Consider the following 19,060-nt stretch of genomic DNA (forward strand, 5'->3'; position numbering starts at 1 on the left):
GTGTTATTCTCTGTAGCGAGGTCATGTGATTTTATTGCACATTTCTAATCTAGTTTTTTATTATTTGAAAATGGAAAGAGTCATTTGCATTGTTTTATCAAGTGATTTTTAAAAAAAACTTTGTCGTTGGTCTCATGCAGGAGCCTTTCTCATCCTGTGCGGTTTAACACTTCACCTGATTCCACTTGGTATGCTGAACCGTCCAATTTATTTGAAGCAAGATGTGGCTGATATTCATGACAGGAGTCAAGACCACCAGAAGAAGCCCCGTGCCATTGAAGGGACAAAGGGCATGCTCACTGAAGGAGGGTCGCAGTTTCCAGTCAGTCCCCTCCTCAAGCCTGCAAAGGCGTCCGCTCTCCCAACCTGGAATGGGCTGGAGGAACCTAGCACTCTGTTGCATGACGGGAAACTGGCTGGTGAGCAAAACTATTGCGCTCCCAGGGAGTCGGCTGGTTTGGAACCCAGGAAGTTCTCCTCGTCTCAAGAGCCCGCTTTACTGAGGCAGTTGCACTCCAATCCCCAGCCAGGATGCAAAGTCCTCAATGGAAGTTCAAGTCAATTCGTTGCCACTATCACCCTGACAACTGAAATGAAACACAAGGGTTTCTGCAGAGAATTCGGCGACCATCTGAAGTCCATTTCCGTCGATGTGAAAAACCTTATTGATTTGTCTCTGCTCACAAACCCAGTGTTTATTATTTATACATTGAGCACCTTCTTCAGTCAATTGGCCTACTTCATACCTTATTTTCACCTAGTTGCTAAGGCCAAGGCTTTGGGCATTGAGCCATTCCAAGCCACCTTACTTATTTCTGTTGCTGGTAAGTAGTTTGTTGTATAATTATGTTATAAGCAATTGATCTTCTTTGCAAACAAGAAAGACACACACACTCCTGAATTGAGCTTGTTTTCACAGGTAACCATGGATGAAGGTTATAATTATAGAATTTGATTTGGAAAATAAAAGTCATATCTAATTTCTTTTCAATTTACACATCCAGCACGATAATGAAGTCCACAGGCCTGAGCCGCTGACATTCCCCAATTAACTTACAACCCCCATACGTTTGGAAGGATGGGGTGAAACTGGAGCACCCGGCGAAAACCCACGCAGATACAGGGAGAACACACAAATGCCTTATGGAAAGCACTGGATGTGAACCCTGGTCGCTGGCAATGTAACACCGATCCACGAACTATTGCGCTCACCATGACGCCCCACTTGCATAGTGTCTTTCACATCCTCAGGACTTCTTAAGGCTCCTACATCATTGATGTGATTTTGAGGTGAAATTACTGCTGTAAGATAAGAAATGAACAGCCAGTTTCTGCATAAAAATCTCCCATAAGTGGCATGGTGATATAACCATATAACAATTTACAGTACGGAAACAGGCCATATCGGCCCTTCTAGTCCGCACCGATTTATGTGAAGCTCCACTAATTCCACTTACCCACTCACTTGCCCATAACCCTCCAACCCCCTCACATCCATGTACTCATCTAACCTCTTCTTAAATGACAGAATTGACCCTGCCGCAACTACCTTTTCCAGAAGATCATTCCACTCAGCCACCACTCTCTTAGTGAAGAAGCATCCTCTTGTATTACTCCTAAAGTTTTTCCCCCTAACCTTTAACTTATTACCTCTTGTTCCAATCTCCCCTACCCTCAGGGGAAAGGGTCTATTCACATCTACTCTATCTATTCCCTTCATAATTTTAAATTCCTCTATCAAATCCCCTCTCAACCTTCTACGCTCCAATGAATAAAGTCCCAGTCTACTCAATCTTTCTCTGTATTCAAGATACTGTAATCCAGGCAACATTTTTGTAAAACTTCTCTGCATCCTCTCAACCTTATTTATATCTTTCCTATAGGTTGGAGACCAGAACTGCACACAATACTCCAAACTTGGCCTCATCAATGCCTTAAACAGTCTCAACATCACCTCCAAGCTCTTATATTCTATGATATGATTTATAAAGGTCAGCGTACCAAAAGCCTTCTTCACCACCCTATCTACATGGGAATCCACCTTCAAGGAACGCTGAACCGTGATAATGACCAGATAATCTGTTAGAAATGGAAAAATTGCAAAACTGTAGGAATAGATCCTTTGGAGGTGTATGTAAATACTTAACATTCCAACCACGATTATGAAAACACACTGTTTAATCGTTTGTTGTTCTTGCGGGAACCTGCTGTATAAAAATTGACTGGTCTGACAAGCCACATTACAAGGCAACTTTAGTTTAGTAGTACTGTGATGGCCATGAAATATTTTGACAAATCCTGAATGTCTGGAAGACCCTGCATAAATCAAAGACCTTTTGCATCCACGGCTTAATTCAGTGAAAATTATGAGCAGCCTTGTTCTCATTGGGTCTGTGGCACGGTTGGCGTACCAGTTAGCGCATCGCATCAGCAACCTGGGTTCAAATCCAGTGCTGTACGTAAGGAGTTTGTATGTTCGGTTTCCTCCCATCGTTCAAATCCTATGGGGGTAGTAGGTTATTGGTGGATTTGGGCGGTATGGCTGGAAGGACCTGTTACCGCGTTGGATGGCTATTTTAAAATTTAATAAGTGGTTTGATTTGTGAATTTATCTGGCATTGTCATAAAGTTCTAATTGCAAAATAAGATTAAAAATAATATTTAAAAATATCAGATGACATAATTGACATCTTGTACTTGGGGCAAATTTGCAGGGCATTGCCACAGATCAGGGAGTGGGTCTTTATGGATAGTTCTATGAAACAACCAGTAGAGGTTTGAAAAGATAAGTAATCCATGTTGTTTTATTTTACTATTTGGCCACTAGCGTTACAATGCTAACTGATGTGTTGACGTTTCCGACTTGCGAGACATCACAGTCACGGGCTGCGTTCCTAAAATACAAGTTTTTCTTTCAGGGATCGTTGAGATTGTGGCTCAGCTCATCTCTGGCTATGTCGCTGACCGCAACTTGATCAAGAAATACCATTACAATAAAATCTACTTTCTGCTTTGTGGAGCTATCAATCTACTGGCACCCCTAGCAAAAACTTTCCCAACGCTCATGGCGTACATGGTATTCTTTGCCATGTTTTGTGGGGGTTACCTGACCTTGTTGCTGCCAGTCCTGGTGAGAGGGAATTTACTTCTCGTTTTGTTATCTACGATTTTTCTCCCCACCCCATTTAGGTTCTTCACACCAATCACTGCACACAGTTCACCTGCATCCTTCCCACCTCAACAGCTCAGCCAGGAGCCACTGGGGGGATGAATAGGTCAACAGGAGAGATTGGGAAGAAGCTGAGGTGAAGCTAAACTCCTGCCCAGAGTGCAGGGTTGAATGGTATATTCCTGTTGCACATATTCTGTGCGGTTATATCCTTGGATATTCTGCAGTCTGAATGATTTACAGTGGCTTTCCCTCCCTTACCTCAAACTGCCCAGCATTGATTGCCATCTTCCCTTTAAAACGACTACACTATTTAGAGTAGTCACCCTCTCCAGACTTGGGTAAGCATGTCAATGGAGGTGCAGAAAAGATTAATACGCATGTTGCCACGACGGATGACACAACTGTCGTAAGAAATGGTGCTCTTTTTTTTAAAAACACAGAGGTTAAGAAGAGACCAAATAGAAACCCTTTGTAAATTGTGATAGTTTTGAAGGGGGTTGAAGCAATGGGCAAATGGACCACAACAGTATCCACTAACTGATAGTTTCAGAGGAGTTTCCTTATACAGAAGGAAATGGGAATTTCTCTCACAAGAATGGCCAAAGCAGATGGTTTTGTTGCAAGCCTGAGGAGGAAAACATGGTGACGTCGGGAACAGGACTTGATCAAGGGAGGGTGGGCTGGTAATCAGATTGGGCGATTCGCTTGTATCCTGTACACCACCATAAGTCGGGGTCACAATCCATTTTTGTGCAATACATACAATTCCACATAATGAAGGGAGCTCATCATGGAGTTACAGAGCCATCCTGGAAACAGGCCCTTCAGTCCCTCTCATCCATATGTCCAGCTTTGTTCATCCAACCCAGTCCCATTTGCCTGCATTTGGCCCCATTAGAAAAAATTGCTAACAGCTAATTTACATCTTCCATCCATGCTACAGTAAGTTGCAAAGGGTTATAAATTAAGAGGTGGTGGGAGATGGAAAATAATCTTCTGTTACAAGCACTGGACATGATGTCATAAACATACACCTGTTGAATTCAGGGGAGGTGAATTTCAGTATGTGGTTTCAACACGCACACATTACTGGAGATTATCTTCAGTGGCTACAGGAGATTTCAGATTTATTGTCAGAGTACAGACATGACATTCCATACAATCCTGAGATTCTTTTTCCTGCAGGCAATGCAGAATTATCACTTATTGGTAGTGCAAAAAAAACTGTACACAGCGTACACATGTAAACAAATGAAGAATTGTAAACAGATAACAAATGTCAACAAACTGACTGTGCAAGACAGAGAGAATTAAAAAAATCAATAATGTGCAGATTAAGAGTCCTTAAATGAGTCCCTGATTGAGTTTGTCATTGAGGAGTCTAATGGTGGAGGGGTAGCAGCTGTTCCTGAATCTGGGGGTGCAAGTCTTGTGGTGCCAACACCTCTTCCCTGATGGCAGCAGTGGGAACAGATTGTGTGCTGGGTGATGTGGATCCTTGATGATAGCTGCTGCCCTCCGATGGCAGCGTTTACTGTAGATGTTCCCGATGGTGGGGAGGGTTTTGCCTGTGATCTCCTGGGCTGTGCCCACTACCTTTTGCAGGGCTTTCCACTTGAGTATTGGTGACCCCACACCAGACCGCGATGCAGCCGATCAGCACACTTCCTGCCACACCTCTATAGAAATTTGCCAGTATTTCAGGTGTCATACCAAACCGCCACAAACTCCTGAGGAAGTTGGGGTGCTGACATGCTTTCTTCACAATGCCATTGGTGTGTTGGGTCCAGGAAGATGGTGACTCCCAAGGACTGAAAGGGTAGATCTTTTACAGTAGTGTGCAATATGAAGCTGTTTAAATCACTGTTTTGGTGGTTAGTCACCAGGTTGTAACCATGAGCGACAATTGAGTGAGGTTAAAGTTCCAGGGCTGGATCTGGTGAGTTTTGCCTCCAATTCCATGAATGAATGTTTTGAAAATGTTTTCATAATGCAGTATTAAGAAGGACAGAACTCTCAACACATGTTTTGAATGAATTCAATTTTGATTTGGATTTTTTTCTTTCAGGTTGATTTTATTGGAAACCATCGGATACAGAAGGGAATGGGCCTCTCTCAGTTCTTTGTGGGGATTGGCACTTTGATAGGGCCGCCTGCTGCAGGTAAGCAATGTTCTCTGAGTACATTCTTGACCCCATCTATAATATGGTCGAAGTTAGCTTCATGGGTTTTATATTTGAGAAAAGATTGACGGGGGCGGGGGGCGTGATGGCGCAGGGAGAAGACATGGAAAACACCCCCTCCTGGCAGAACTTTTAAAAACCCATATGCTTAAATTGTCTTAAAAACTACAGATCATATAATTGAAATATCAAACTTTCAATAATGAAGAAAACAAAATCTCAAGCAACGAAGAAAACGGCCACTAAATTGGTGACAATGTTGGAAGAAACTCTGCCTACCTCAACAGTGAAGCCTGGGTACTCGATTTCTTCACAGCCCTAACCTCAATGGTAGGGCCTTTTCTACACTGGCGCTGACCTCACATACAGACGTCCAGAGTTGGAGGAACAATGTTAAGATGGTCGGACTTCCAGGGAATTTTGAGGGATTGGATCTAGTCCAATTTTTTCAAAAATGAATTCTAGAGGTCTTGGGACCAGCGCATTTTCCAACTGGACTGGAGCTGGACAGAGCTCATAGAGCAATACAGAGGAAACCATTTCCTGGTCAACCATCACGGTCTATTTTGATACATTGTTTGCGTTACCAATGTGAAATACAATGTGTTCCCAAGCACTACTCAGGAGACAAAGTCTTGGAGAACAAGTTTGATTTTATTTCGGGTAGGCAGAGCCGGGTTTCTCTTAGACCCAAGACACACCAGAGGTCCAGAATCATCACTCTTTTGTACAGTCCTGCGCTCAACATCACCACACCTCTCTTTAGCCTCTTCCAATTGGAATTTCAATACCTTACAACCTTTCCCTTTTCCCTCTCATCCCTGCAGATACTACACAGTCCCTCCCTCATCATACATCGCATGTAATGTTAATTAGGCAGTCTCATCATTTGGGGTGTCTAAGTTAATATTCATGTCTTCATTAAGCAAGCGCAATGGTTACTGTGCGGTACCCTAGGTCACCGTGCCAGTCTGAACCAGACTCCTTTATCCTTGAGGCTTCAGATAAGTGGCCCACTAGTTAGTACTGTCTATTCTCAAGCTCTAATCTACATATTTTGCATTCCATCACCTTTCACAGAATGGTGCTAGTTTAATCATCTCCAGCCATTTTTCACATCAAGCTAGAGAACTGATTTTGAGAATTGTGGTGCAGAATGCGAGAAATAATCAGGGGCCTCTACTTGTTAAAAACAACAGGGTCTTTTTTTTAAATGCTGATTTGAGTCAAACGGTGATTAAATGTCAGAAAGAATTTAATACAGCTATAACTGTCCTTGGGAGGAAAGGGTATAAATTTGCTTTTTGTTATTCTGCGGTGTTAAAATTTTTTTTATGGGGAATTTAAGTCCCAATTTTTTTCAGATGATGCAGAAGCTTAGGAATTTGCTAATTCTTTACCTGATAATAAGCAAGGCCAAAACTTTTTTAAAAATATTAAAAAAAAAGAAGAAACAAAAGAATACTAAACTCAGTTCACTTAATATGAGGTAAGGAGTCTCAGTGGCACTCAAATCCCTATCTCTAAATTTTCAAATTGAAATGATTCAAATATAGGCTCCAAATAATTTTAAATACATAATATTTACCTCTTAAATTGTCATCTTCTCCAATGGAATACACGACCTTAATTCCAAATGCCATCCTTGTAAAGTAAGATCCATTTGATCTTTCCATGAAATAGCTTTACATTTCCACACCACTGCTAAGCCCAGTCTCAAATAAGCTAATTGAAATTTATCCAATTTATAAAACAAACCCAATTCACTAATATCTCCAATTTAAAAAAAAAATTGGATCTAAAGAAAATTTTATTTTCAAAATATTCTGTAAACAATCTCTTACCCTATTCCAAAAAAACCTAACCTGGTCACAGGACCATAGTGGGGTTTCCATGTTAATTTATGCATAGAAACTCTCGTTAATTTCCCTTCCATAAAAATTTCTTAACCATTGTATATTCAAATCCTTAAAAATCTTTTTAGGAATAGTGCCAGGAATATTTTGAAAAATATAATGAAGCCTAGGAAATATATTCATTTTTATACAATTCATCCTACCCACCAAAGTTAACGGTAAATCCTTCCCTTTATTTCAATCTTCTTTTATTATAGAAATTAACAATAAATAATTTAAATCATATAATTGATCTATATTTTATTTACTTTAATACCTAAATACTTAATTTGATTTGTCCATTTATAACATACCACTCCTTTACGACCAGAATAATCAGCTTCAGACAATGGCATAAATTCACTTTTATTTCAATTCATTTTATAACCAGATAATTCTCCATATTGTATTAATTTTTCCTGTAACACCTTGAACAACTCCAGTTGTTCAGTTAAATAAATTATTACATCATCTGCAAATAAGCTAATCTTATATTCATCCAATGCTGATTTAATACCCTTTATATTCTTTTCCTGTCTTATTAATTGACCTAAAGGTTCAATCACCGATGCAAATAACGCTGGTGATAAAGGGCAACCCTGTCTCGTAGATCTCTCTAAATTAAAAGACTCTGACAAAACCCCATTTGTCATGACTCTAGTTCTGGGTTGTTTATATATTGTCTTAATCCAACTTATAAACATTGGATCCAATTATAGGACCATTGGTAAGTTGGATTCCTCCCAAGAAATATTTATTAAACTAATTAACTTAAATACATTAACCACAGAATGCCTGCCCTTAATAAAATATGAATCAACTTTGGTAAATACTGCACCAATCTATTAGCCAAAATCTTAGTCAAAAGTTTATAATCAACATTCAATAATGAAATTGGTCCATAAGAACCATGATTCAAAGGATCTTTATCTTTTTTTAAGAATCACTGTAATAATAGCTTGTGAAAATGATTCCAGTACAGATTGTGTATCTGAAACTTGTAACACTTCACCAAACACTGGAAGCAATAAATTTTCAGTAAACCATCTTCTCCTGGAGATTTACCATTTGGGATGGAATTCAAAACTGACTTAATCTTTTTCAAATCAATTGGTTTCTCCAATTGTTCCCTAGATCAATCATTCAATATAGGTAACCAACCTATTTTTTAAAAAAAATCTCTATTTTATCATCATCCTGTTGCACTTCGGAAGTATATATTTTTTTATAAAATTCTTTAAACTGTTCATTAATATCTTGAGGTCAATGAGCACCAGCTCCCCCCCCCCAACCCCGGGTGGAAGATACTTTGAATAGTGCACATATGCACCGATTCTTCAACTTTAGAAAATCATCGGGTGCCATCTTGACCAGGACTCCACAACCCACGCACCGGCATCACTGTCGGAGTTGCTGGCTATTGACGTTAGATGCGAGGAGTGGGAATATGGAACGTAGGTCGAACTTCTAAACTTAGTGATTGTCTTAAAATCGGTTTCTTCATCATTTGGACTCTCATTTTTGTTTCATTCTTATACTTAATTATATATTTGTATATTTCGAGTGTGGCACTCTGAGGATCTGAAGTAAATCACTGCCACCACACCGATGGTCATTAACGACTGTTTTTATTCAAATTAAGGGCAGCATGAGCTCAGTCACCTGGTGCATTATGACATTATAATCGCTGCCCAGGGTATGCACTGGAAGGGATGCTGGAGACAAGAAGAAACCCCTGACGAAGCCATCTCCTAATTGCTGCCCCGCCACGGGGTGATACAAGCAGAGCCAGTTCACCATTAGGCTGTGTGCCGCCACACAACCCCCCCCCCCACCGCCCCCAGAACTGGTTATGTGTCCTGTCGCTTGGGGGGCCAGCCCTGCCATTTGGGCACGGTCGTTTGGACCGGATGAGATAAGTCTAGGTGGGTGGCTTTCAAGTGGTCCACGGTAAACAATTCCTCCCTGCCCCCCACGTCCAAAGTAAAAGTTCCGCCGGACAACCTTGTACATCCCCTCATAAGGCCACTGCAGTAGTGCTCTTTGTGGTCCCCTTCTGACACAGATGAATTGCGCCACATTGAGTTCTTTGGGCCGATGAGACGGTCGGATGCCTTGGTGCGACGGGGGCGGTGGGGTCAGGTTGCCCAGGCCTTTACGGAGGTCGGAGAACTGCTCACCTTCGCTGTGCAGTCTCTGCTTGCGGACTGAAGAATTCTCCTGGCAGGGAAAGTGGTGCGCCATAGACCATTTCAACTGACAAGGCTTGCAGGTCCTCCTTGGGCGCCACTCTGATTCCAAGGAGGACCCAGGGCAACTTGTCCACCCAGTCAGGGCTGGAAAGCCTGGCCATCAGGAACCTCTCTACCAACTCGTTAGATTGTGGGTGGTAGGCTGTGGTGTGGTGCAGTGTTACCCCTAAAAGCCTTGCCAGCTGCGACCATAGCACGGAGGTAAATTGAGCGCCCTTGTTGCTCGTAATATGCGCCGGCATGCCGAAACGAGCAATCCATTGGTCGATCAGGGCTCTAGCGCACGTCTCTTCGATGCTTCATGGACCAGGATGGCTTCCGGCCATCTGGTAGCTCTGTCCACTATGGTGAATAGGTACCGCAACTCCCTGGACACCAGCAAGGGGCCCACGATGTCTACGTGGATATGTTGGAACCTTCATGGTGCTGGGTCAAAATGTTGGACAGGGGCCTGCGTGTGCCTGTGGACCTTGGAGGTCTTGCATCGGACGCAGTTGCGGGTAGTGCTGCGACCTCCTTCTTGAGGCCAGATGAATCGCTGAGCCACCATGTGGACGGTAGTCTTTACTGAGGGGTGGGTGAGATCATGGATGGAATTGATGACTCTAGCCCTCCAGTCCTGTGAAACTACCGGGCGCGGTGAGCCGGTGGAGGTATCGCAGAGCAGCGGCTGGGCGGAGTCGGGGAGGCAGATATCCTCAAGCTGGAGCCCTGATACTGTGGGGCGTTGTGCTGTTGGGCCTGTGCGAGCTGTGCGTAGTCGAGACCGGGAGCTAGTATGCTGATGGCCGGATGGGAGAGCACATCAGCAACTACGTTGTCCTTACCCACCCTGTGCCGGATGTCCATTGTGAATTCTGATACATAGGACAGGTGGCGCTGTTGCCTGGCTGACCACAGGTCCTTGGCCATCGATAGTGCTTGGGTGAGGGGCTTGTGGTTGGTAAAGACGGTAAAAGTCCTGCCCTCTAGGAAATATTGAAAATGGTGGATGGCCAGGTACAGCACCAGGAGCTCCCGGTCGAATGCACTGTATTTGAGTTCGGGAGGGCGTAATTGCCTGCTGAAAAAGGCTAGCGGGCGCCACTGTCTGTCCAGCCACTGATCGAGCACCCCCCAACCTGGAAGCATCAACCGATAGTGCCGTGTGTGCTTCCGAGCACGGGTGCACTAACAAAGTCGCCTCAGCAAGGGCCCGCTTCGTTGCTGCGAAAGCCTCGCCTGCCTCCCCCAACCAGGCCAAGGTCTTCTCCTTTTTCGCTGTCAGCACAAACAGAGGGCGCATGATATGGGCGGCGTTGGGGATGAATCGATGGTAAAGGTTCACCATCCCCACAAATTCCTGTAGCCCTTTGAGGGAGGAGGGCTTGGGGAAGCGTTGGATGGCTGTCACCTTCTCCGGTGCCGGAGCTGCCCCAGACACTGTGATGGTGTGCCCCAGGAACTGCAAAGTTTGTTTCCCGAACTGGCATTTGGCCTTGTTGACCGTGAGGCTGAATTCTGCCAGCCGGGTGAACAGGGTACAGAGATGGTCCTTGTGGTCTTTCCGAGTGCGGCTAGCTACCAGGATGTCATCTAGATAGATAAAGACAAAGTCCAAATCCCTACCCACTGCGTCCATGAGGCACTGGAATGTCTGGGCAGCATTCTTCATGCCGAATGGCATGCGGAGAAACTCAAACAGCCGGAAGGGGGTTATAATGGCGGTATTTCCAACGTCATTGGGGTGGACCGGGATCTGATGGTATCCGCAAACCAGATTGACCTTTGAAAAGAACTGCGCACCGTGGAGGTTGGCTGCAAAGTCTTGGATATGGGGGACTGGGTACCTGCCTGGAGTCGTGGCATCGTTCAGCCTTCTGTAGTCTCCACAGGGCCTCCAACCTCCCAATGACTTTGGGATCATGTGTAACGGTGCTGACCAAATGCTGTTCAATCGCCGATCGATGGCCAACTCCTGGAGTCTGGAGAGTTCCTCCTTGGCTTGCTTCAGTTTCTGCGGTGGCAGCCGTCTAGCCCTGTTGTGGATCGGGCGGCTTTGTGTGGAGACATGATGGAATACTCCATGTTGGGGAGAGGCGATGTCGAAGCGAGCTCATGTTGACTAGGAACTGCTGGCCTATGGATCTAGCTTGGATGTAGAGGAGGCTGTTCATGTGGCCAACCGTCGCAGCCATCAACGGCAGTTGGCCTGGCCATTTCCCTGGTAATCACAGGGCTGGCAGCACTTGCAGGCTTTAGCCCCCCAGCATTGATGGTAGAAGCACAATGATGACTGGACTTCTTTGGGCTTGCCCTTGGGGGAATCTTGCTGACAATGGGGCGCTGGCTTGGAGACCTGGCTGAGTGCTGCCTCATTCTCCTGCTTAGTTTGCCAGAGGGCATCCTCCCGGATTGCTGCCTTGCGGGGATCAGAGAAGTCCTCTTCAGACAGATGAAGCCGAATGTCCTCTGGCATCTGTTCTAGAAAGATCTGTCTGAAGAGGAAACACGGCTTGTGATCCTCTGCCAGGACCAGCATCTCGTCCATGAGGGCTGAGGGGCTGCGGTCCCCCAACCCGTCTAGATGTAAGAGTCTGGACACACGCTGCTGGGATGAGAGGCCAAACGTCCCCAGGAGCAGATTCTTGAGGGCTGTGTACTTTTCAGTCGCTGGTGGCTGATGGATGATATCATCCACCCTCACCGCCGTGTCCTGATTGAGGGCGCCCATGACATGGTACAACTTGGTGGTGGTGGTACTACTACCACCACCAACACCATTTAAAAAGTTATTATAGGGCAGCACAATTAAGATACCTATCAGAATTTTATCAGACAGGAGAAAAACCAGACTGGCTCAAGATAGAATTATACAAATTAGGAGAAAAGGTCCCAGAACATTTACTTCTTAAATGGGATGAGAAACTGGTGCACCATAACAATCTACATCATATACTAAAAATATGGAAGAGAATACATCTGGAGCGAAAGATGATAAATTATCAAATACCAAAAATGCTAAATAACGTAAAACCCATTAATTCCTTTTACAATGGACCATTTATTTTTTCATACTATCAATTGAAAACTTTTTAAAAGAAAACTTGGGAAAAAGCTTAAGATGACCTGAAAGTAGCGGCTACGAATACTTAATTACAGACACTGGAATAGTTAAAAAAAAGTTTATCACAAATATGTACAGAAAATTGCAATACCAAGAAAATGATGAAGCAATGTAGAAACCTAAACAAGGTTGGGAAAAAAATTTAAAAATACGAATAAAGAACAAAACATGGGAGGAACTCTGCACAGGAGTAATAAATACTCAATTTCGTATGATGCAATATAATTGGACACATAGATTATACGTGATACCACAGAAGTTAAAAGAATGGAATCCAACAATGTCGGTCAGATGTTTCATTGTAAACAAGAAATTGGAACAGTATTACATGCCATTTGGACATGTGCAAAAGTGAAAACATTTTGGGAGGATTTAAACTTAATATTAAATAGATTTACAAAATAATAAGATAGCAAAAGATCCAGAAATCTTCCTGTGAGGCCTAAAATTAGACAGGATTCAAAAATGATTTATTATGATTGAGCTTGCAGGAGCAGGAAAAAAAAGGCATAATGACAACTTGGAAAATGGAGGCAACCTTAAAAATACAAATAGAAATGAACAAGTGTATTCCATTAGAAAAAATTACCTACAATCTTAAAGAAAAATATGCTTTATTTGAACAAATTTGGAAACCAAACATCGCGTATACTAGAAACCACCGATTTCAGGCCTCCAGCTCTTAAAATGATAAGCTGCAAGTACGAAAATACTTAAATATGGAATCTAGGATGAGTCTATTTCTTTTTTTCTCTATTCTTTTATTGTTTATTTATTTTGATTTTGATTTATGTTTTAGGGGATTGGGAAGGTGGGGGGAAGGGGGAAAATGTCACTGTGTATATTTTAATGATGAATGTTTGTTCACAGTGAAGTATTAAATAAAAAAACCTTGCCATTGAGGATCAAAATTAGTGTAATCTGCCTGTTAGCCTGGACTTCAGTGCAAGAAAAAGCTCAAAGCCTTTTCAATGATTTAAAAGCTGCCCCGTGCAGTAAGTTCTGACTTGCCTACAAATTCGACTTAAAGACAGACCTAGGAAAGGATTTCATTCGTAACCTGGGGACTGCCTGTATTTCTAAATGCTCTCCAACTCATTACAATTATTAGAGTTCTACTGCAGGGAAACAGGCCCTTTGGCCCATCTTGTCCAGGCCTGCTAAAGCTATTCCCACTGGTATATGTTCAGTCCATATCTCTCAAAACTTTTCCTATCTATGTGCTTGCCTAAATGTCTTTTGAATGTTACAATTGTCCCCGCATCTACCACTTCCTGAGGCAGCTCATTTCACATGCTCTCTAGTCTCTGTGTGAAGGTGCCCTTCAGGACTTTTTAAAAATATACCTTAAATCGATGTCCTCTCGATTTAGATTCACTTACTCAGGAGGAAATGGCTGTGACCACCTAATCTATGTACCTCATGATTTTATAAACTTCTATTAGGTTCCTCTCGTTCTCAACCTTCCCTTCCACTCAAATCCCACCTTCAGCAATCCCTTACTAATTCACAGAGCACCAATGGCACAGTGATTATTGAAAGTGGGATGTGAGCGGAAAGAAAAAGTTTGAAAACCACTGCTCTAGGGAGTAAAGTCCCAGTCTATTTCAGTCTCTCTTTATAATTCAGGCACTTACAATTCACAATTACGAAATTAATAGAAAACTATGGCCAGAAACCGGCCCTTTCGCCATTCTAGGTACACATCAGTTTTCTGTCATAGCAGGTTTGAGGAGCTAACCAACCTTCTCCTGCTATTGTACCCAGTGCTTTTCTACTCTTCAGGGATCATACTTTGTGAAGGACCAAATTGCAGAAAAAAGGGTTTTGGTGTGTGGGAAAGATTTAAAAAAAACCGTGACATTTACCTAAAGTTAATTTCTCTTGTTTTAGGAACTCTTCATGACTTCACCAAAAATTACGATGCCTCGTTCCAGCTGGCGGGCACTTGCTACCTTGTCTCGTTCTTTATTTTGTTTTTTGTTCCACTGGCTGAGCGAAAACTGTCCAGGGAGGCTGACGAAAGGAACGAGGACGACTCGAACAGCATGGCTCAAGAGGATGGTCTCCCTCCATGTCCCTCCATGAAGAAGGAATACTTGCAGTTAGAAAGCATGGTTTGAGAGAGGTTGCTGCCTGCAGCATGTTTCTGGGCTTGGACTTTAGGAATACCAGGCCCTTCATTTTGCCACTAGAGACATTCCTCTGTGGTACACATCTTCAGATGGTAACAAAATGAAAGGAATATCAGTCAGTCAGAGGCAGATGATAAAACACAGAATACAAAACAGTGCAGCACACTACAGGCCCTTCGGCCCACAATGTTGTGCCCATTTATATAAACTTGCTTCACAATCAGTTGAACCCTTCCCTCCTTGCAGCCCATAATCTCCTATTTTTCACACAACTATGGGTCTCTCTGAATCTTTTGGATCAGTGGTTTTCAAACAGCCTCCCTAAACTCACGTCCCACTTTAAGCAATCCCTGTGCCATTGGTGCCCTGATTAGTAAGGGATTGCTTAAGGTGGGATGTGAGTGGGGAGGGAAGGTTGAGAATCATTGCTCTAGATCTAATTGTTACTGAAATATTTTGCTGAAAAATTGTCATTGGCCCATTTCCTCTGGAGTTACAAAACCGTGCACGTAATGAGTCAGTGAGGTACAATTAGAACAGTGGTTTTCAAACTTTTTCTATCCACCCACATCTCACCTTAAGCAATCCTTTACTAATCACAGGGCATCGATGGCATGGGATTACTCCAACATTTTCCCTAAACTTCCCTCCACTCACCTTCAACAGATGTCCATAGTATTGGCCATTGCAGTTCTGGGGGAGAAAGGTGCTGGATGTCCATTCTATCAGCCCCCTCATAACCTTACACACTGTTAAGTCCCTTCTTATCCTCCGTCACTCCAAAGGGAAGCTCACACAACCTTTCCTCATGACATGTTCTCTAATCCGGGCAACATCCTAGAAAATCCCCTCTACAGTTAGCACGTGCTCCCTATAATGAGGCGACCAGAAATGAACACAGAAGTTTTATACATCTGTAACATCAAGTTGAACTCAATCCCCCAATGACTGAAGGCCAGCACACCATCTGCCTTCTGAACTATCTTATCAACTTGTGTGGCCACTTTGAGAGATTTATAGATGTGGACCCGAAGATCCTTCTGTTCCTCCACTCTGCTCAGAATCACCACGTACTCTATCTTTGGGTTCGATTTTCCAAAATGTATCAATTCACACTTTCCCCCGATTGAACTCCATACACCACTTTTCTGCCCAGCTCTTCATTCCTGTCTGTATCCCGTCTGTACAAGCCTCCACACTATTCACCACACCTCGAACCTTGGTGCCATCTGCAAACCTACTGACCATCCCTCCGCTTCCATCAACAAGCCAGTTATAATGATCACAGAGACCGGGAGTCCCAGAACTGATCCCTGTGGAACAGCACTAGACGCAGACTTCAGGGCAAAAGAGGCCTATCAACCTCCACCTCCTGCCTTCTGTGGGCAGCCAGTTCCGAATCTACCCAGCCAAATTTGCATGGATAGATGCCAGATGATTCCATTTGCAAGGAGGACCTGGAGAAGTGCTGGAAAAACACAGCAGGTCACACAGTGTTCTTTATAGATTCCGTATATAAGATATATAACCAATGTTTTGGGCCATTTGACGAGGTATGAGCAAAAAGCAAACAGGTACCTGGATAAAATGGTGGGGTGAGGGATGGAGGGAGGAGCACAGGCCCACAGCAAAAGCTGGGAAGTAATCGGGGGAAAGAATGGTCCGTTTGCCGCAATAGAGGCCATTCCCACATAACTAAACTGAGGCCAACTGCAAATTGGAGGAGTAACACCTAATAATCCTGGGCACTCTCCAGCCAGGTGGTGTTAAATTTGAATTCTCCAGTTTCCATTAGCCCCCACCACCCCTTGTCTCTCTCTCTCTCTCTCTCTCTCTCTCTCTTTCCCCAACCTTCCATCTCCTTTCCTCCAGCTCCCCACCCCCTTCTCTCTCCATTCAACTAGCTGCCCCCTCTCCCTATCACTGCCCTCTTTGCCCTGTGCTCCTGCCCCCTGCCACCTTTTCATTCAGAGACCTGCCTCGACCAAGGGCTCAGGCCTGAACCATTGGTGATGCATCTTTGCCATGAAGCGTACTGCGTGACCTGCTGAGCTTCTTCGGCTCTTCTGTGTATTAATCTACAATCCCAGCATCTGCAGATTTTCTGGAGATTTGCTGGATTTTTAGGGCTGGACTTCCAATACCAATTCCAACCAATTGAAGACAGGTGAAAGAAAATGAACAACACTTCCCTACTGATCATTGAAATGGACAAGGAAATATAACATGTAAAAACACACCAAAATGCTGGAGGAACTCAGCCAGTCTTTTCAGCGTCTCTCGGAGACAAATTACTGACATTTCAGACCCGAGTCCTTCTTCAAGGAATCTAACAAGCATTGTTTCTGATATTTATGTAATATAGCTTTTCAATGACTATGTTTTGCGACACATATCCCAGAGACTGATAATAAACATCACTACAAATTTTTAACAGCATTGATAAAGCACAAACTGGAACATTTTTAGTGAAGAGATCTTGTGGGTTCAGGACGAACTGCACAGCTGATCTACGGCACATGTTAGGATCATGAATCTTATGCCTGACTGGGAAGAGTATGTGAAGCAACAGAAATGACGCCTTAACGAGACTGAGGGGAAGTTCATATTAAGTCAAGAGCAAATGTAATATTGGAAAAGACCTGAATTGAACATAGAGTCAATGAAGCAACATGATGTAATGTGCATTGATTTAGACTCTCACCCTGGTTCTGTAAGGAATGAAAATATGTATGATGCTCTAATGCATCCTTTCTATTCTCTTTAGGCGTAGTGCCCTGTGTCAATTATTTTTACATTTACGCTATTGTATAAAAGACAAATTGTTAGTTCAAGCTCCTCTGTAAGAAAGAAGATTCCTTTTGGGAGTACTGTACTTTGGTGCTTTGTATGAAATGTTACAGGGCAGAATTATCTTTAATTTAGAGAAACAGCACAGTGACAGGCCCTTCTGGCCTCATGAACCTGTGCCGCCCAAATACACCAATGTAACCAATTAACCTACTCATCCCGTAAGTCTTTGGAATGTGGGAGGAAACTGGAGTACCCGGAGGAAGCCCACGCAGATCATGGGGGGAATGTACAAACTCCTTTCAGACAGTGCGGGATTCAAGCCTGGGTCACTGGCATTGCTACCTTAACTGTGTCACCTTCTTTCTTCTCCTGTCCTCTTTCTTAGTTGAATGGAGGGGATTCTTTCACACCACCGTGTACAAGTGGGTTAACCGGGTATTATCTACCTGGGAATCGTGCGGTGTGAAAAGTTTGGACTGGGCAGGGTTGAGTCGGTCAGAATTGACTGGGCTCCGAGATCTGGGTGGAGGGTGCTCTGTGACCCCGGCCGAGTTCACCCGCCAATCCCCTTCTGGCGGTGTGAAAGTGCAAATGGTGTACCAGGTAAGCTTCATGATGTCAGCGCCTGCATCACATCGTGTGCTCCGCGAATATATGGTCTTGTTTCTCCAGTGATCACAACGTGCCGTTGATAACTATATGCTAGTTGCCTGCTTTGCAATTGAGGCACAGATTTGCAGGGCCAGCATCCATCCCATTTGCCATTACAACTGGACGAGTCGACTTCTTGTGATTTTATCACTGGGGGTGGGACCCCCCCCCCCACTAAAATGCCCAGTTGCTGAATTACCAGGTAAGTAAGCCTGTGGTGTGACAGGCCCGGGAGGAGCAGCCTTTCTGGAAACTTTACTCGGGTCCTAGGAGGGTCGCCTAGATTCGGCAGTGTGAAAAGGCCTAGTGATACAGTTACACTCCCCCTCCACCCCACATCATGCTGCACAAATTCTGCCAGCCCCAACGTGATTGCACTGCCAGACCCTTCTTTCCCCTTCTGTATTTCAAGAAGATTGCTCTCCTTGGGACTCCCTCATCTGCTCTTTTCTCCCCACCAAGTTGTCCCCATCTGATGCCAATTTCCCAGGGGAAATTAGGGGGGGGGGGCATGGTTAGCGTAGTGATTACAGCATCATTACAGCGCCAGCGACCAGGTCTGGGGTCCAAATCCTGCACTGTCTGTCTGGAGTTTGTACATTCTCCCCGTGTCTGTGGGGGTTTCCTCCGGATACTCTAGTTGCCCCCTCCCCACCATTCAAAACATACCGGGTTGTAGGTCAATTGGGTGGTAGGGGTTCATGGGCCAAAAGGCCCTGTTACTGTGCTATGCCTGTATTTCACCTCTTACCTACCCACTGACCAGGGTCAGTGTTTCCACTGATTCATTTGCATTTTCAATCTAGCGAAATATTTGAAATCTTGTCTCTTCCACATTGGAGAAGCCAAAGGCAGATTGGGCGATTGCAAAGC

General features: G+C 43.9%; 1 protein-coding gene across 2 annotated transcripts in view; it reads left to right on the plus strand.

Annotated features, from left to right (window-relative positions):
- LOC138763022 (monocarboxylate transporter 5-like) overlaps window positions 1-17,742 on the plus strand; it is a 68,473-nt gene extending 50,731 nt beyond the window's left edge. For both annotated transcript variants that reach the window (XM_069936525.1, XM_069936526.1), the window contains 4 exons: window positions 141-824; window positions 2,919-3,130; window positions 5,241-5,334; window positions 14,502-17,742. In XM_069936525.1, the coding sequence (XP_069792626.1) occupies window positions 141-824; window positions 2,919-3,130; window positions 5,241-5,334; window positions 14,502-14,731 (1,220 nt within the window). In that variant the 3' untranslated portion in view covers window positions 14,732-17,742. The remainder of the gene's footprint in view (window positions 1-140; window positions 825-2,918; window positions 3,131-5,240; window positions 5,335-14,501) is intronic.
- Window positions 17,743-19,060: the final 1,318 nt, after the last annotated feature.

This window comes from Narcine bancroftii, chromosome 5 (genome assembly GCF_036971445.1).
Source record: "Narcine bancroftii isolate sNarBan1 chromosome 5, sNarBan1.hap1, whole genome shotgun sequence".
NCBI lineage: Eukaryota > Metazoa > Chordata > Chondrichthyes > Torpediniformes > Narcinidae > Narcine > Narcine bancroftii.